General features: G+C 37.1%; 1 protein-coding gene across 2 annotated transcripts in view; it reads right to left on the bottom strand.

Moving 5' to 3' along the window:
- Positions 1 to 2111, bottom strand: part of LOC122064951 — a 2852-nt gene extending 741 nt beyond the window's left edge. Inside the window, exons 1-2 of one of the 2 annotated variants that reach the window (XM_042628732.1) lie at positions 1699 to 2111; positions 823 to 1305 (exon numbers count right to left, since the gene is read on the bottom strand). In XM_042628732.1, the coding sequence (XP_042484666.1) occupies positions 1026 to 1305; positions 1699 to 1955 (537 nt within the window). In that variant the 5' untranslated portion in view covers positions 1956 to 2111 and the 3' untranslated portion in view covers positions 823 to 1025. Of the gene's footprint in view, positions 1 to 822; positions 1306 to 1698 lie in introns of those variants that run through there. The other variant, XM_042628733.1, reaches the window with a different exon arrangement.
- Between the last annotated feature and the right edge of the window lie 371 nt (positions 2112 to 2482).

The following is a 2482-nucleotide window of genomic DNA, read 5'->3' as shown; positions in this document are numbered from 1 at the left end:
AAAATAACCACATAATTTGTCTGTGGCACAATGAGGGAAGACCTAGTAGAACCCTTTCCTATCACTGAGCAGTAACCTTTTCACTAAAACAAAATAACAGTAGCAACAATGAAAAGACAATACTCATCCCATCTCTAGGGTTTGTTCTTCCATTTCTCCATAGAACAAAACATATATAGGAGGTGAAATTCCCTCTCCAAATAAAAACGAGTCCATTATTGTACAAGACTGGTTCTTGTACACCCCTTGGTCTACATGTGGAATATTTCACAAACTTAGGAGAACTGTGCTAATGGGAGAGAGAGTAATTGAAATCTATGTATTGACCAAGGGACGTACAAGAACTATTCTCATACGAGAATGTGATCCTCACTGGATTAAAATGAAATGAATCTTGAGAGAAAAGAAGGAAGGAAATAAAAAAAGTTCATCGAGTTTGAGATGAGGCATATGATCCTTTCCGGCGACATATATCCTTTCGTCATATAGGCTTAGCATAGGACCTTCCCATTCAGTTTTCTGAACCCCCTTCCATAGCCTTTGCTTCTATTTGTTTTGCTTCCCTAATCCCTCTTTTGTAATTAATTTTTTTTAGTTGTGCTTGGCTGTGATGGATCTGAGCATGTGTGCTTGGGTCCTCCCAACCATCGAATACCATACTAAATGTACCAACCACTGGAGGGGATTTGGATCCCTCTTTTAGGTTCGTTCATTTCTGTTCTCTTTATATAAATTATTTGTTCACAAACAAATAAATAAATAAATAAATAAATAAATAAATAAAATAATCAAGCAATGGAAAACTGGAAATATTATCTTGTTATTGTCCATCTATATTAACAAAAAAATGATATCCAGGTATGTAAGTAACGTACTCAACAAGACTAGAAAAAGAGAAAAGTCAAAACCCTTAAAAAAATCTAATTATTTGTCTAAGGCTTCAGATAAAAAGTGATACAAATAAAATTGCTAGTAATCTAATCTAAAGAATATTTGGGTAGATATGATGACATAGCTTCTATTTTCTAAAAACTATTAGATTTTGGTGGAGGAAGTCGAGGTCTTCTGTTGCCCAAGAAACTTATGTTCATCCTTAAATTGGTTGAAGACTTCTTTGTGATAATCTTTGAGCTGGTTTTGGGAGTGCAAGTTTTCTGGCTTTCTGACGATCCTTCATCGCTTTTGCAGTACTTGAGCTTCTTGTTGTATGGGTTCTCTGGCTTGGCAAGGTCCTCTAAGCTCCTCACATTGGATAAAGATGTGAATGATTGTGACTTCCCTTGGAAATACTTCGATAACCCTCTCCTGCAAAACCCATCAATAGAATATCAGAGAGAGAGAGAGAGAGAGAGAGAAAGAGAGTACTTTGATAACCCTCTGCCGCAAAACCCATCAAGAGAATATCAGAGAGAGAGAGAGAGAGAGAGAGAGAGAGAGAGAGAGAGAGAGAGAGAGAGAGAGAGAGAGAGAGAGAGAGAGAGATGCCCTTTGCGGGCCTAGATTTCTGTTTCATTTCTAAATTTTAGATTTTGGGGATTTTCTACTGATTACAATGCTGAACTTTAAATCTCTGTTTCATGTATTTGTCAAGGTATACACGGATGTTAATCCTGTAACCTTTTCTTTTTTCTTATTACATGTTTCATCTGATCTTAGAGAGAGAGAGAGAGAGAGGAGAGAGAGAGAGAGAGGGGTTACTTCAAAGGGAGTTGTTGCATGAGAGAGTTCATCTCATAGAAAGGGCCTTTACTGGAGAGCTGATTCGGAGAAGAAGAAGAACAAGAAGCCGAAGAAGACTCAGTCGTCGTGGTTGCATCGTCCAAGAAATCTGAATGAGTTGATGAAATCAAGCTGCTCGAAACATCCAAAGAAGAAGAAACTGAATCAAGATCATCACCTCCCTGACCTTCAACCATGATCCCATGTTTCTTCTGTTGGTTACTGCAAGAATCCATTCCGAGTCTGATTAACTCAATCCGATCAACTTTTTTGAAGAACTGAGAGGAGAGAGGAATTTATAGTTGAGGATGGCGGTGTTCTATACTTCTATCTATATCTCTTCCTTTGGTAAATCTTTATCTTATGTGGGAAGACTTGAAACACGACTTCTAAAATTCTCTCCATCGTAAAGATAGAAAGTCAAGATATGGGTGCTAAATAGATAATCCAGAGTATTTATGAGGATAAGTTTAGTAATTTTCCTAAATTCTATAATAGAAATTATTCAATTTTCTACATTAGAAGAAAGAATATTAGAGGATAAGCTCTTCGTACTTCAATTCATCCATATCCTGACCAACGAGTCGGACGGACCACAACACAGCCCATCAAAATTTACTTACCTTGTACAATACGACTTAGAAGTACCAAAAAGATAGTGCCGCATACACCCTCATAAAAGACTAATAATATGATCATAAACTTTCCAATTTGTTGGATCGCCCAATCTGCGGTGATCCAATCAGATTCTCTAACAAATAGG

Source organism: Macadamia integrifolia, unplaced genomic scaffold (genome assembly GCF_013358625.1).
Source record: "Macadamia integrifolia cultivar HAES 741 unplaced genomic scaffold, SCU_Mint_v3 scaffold1835, whole genome shotgun sequence".
Lineage (NCBI taxonomy): Eukaryota > Viridiplantae > Streptophyta > Magnoliopsida > Proteales > Proteaceae > Macadamia > Macadamia integrifolia.
Note: the sequence above shows the minus strand (reverse complement) of the source record. Positions and strands in the feature narration are given on the sequence as shown.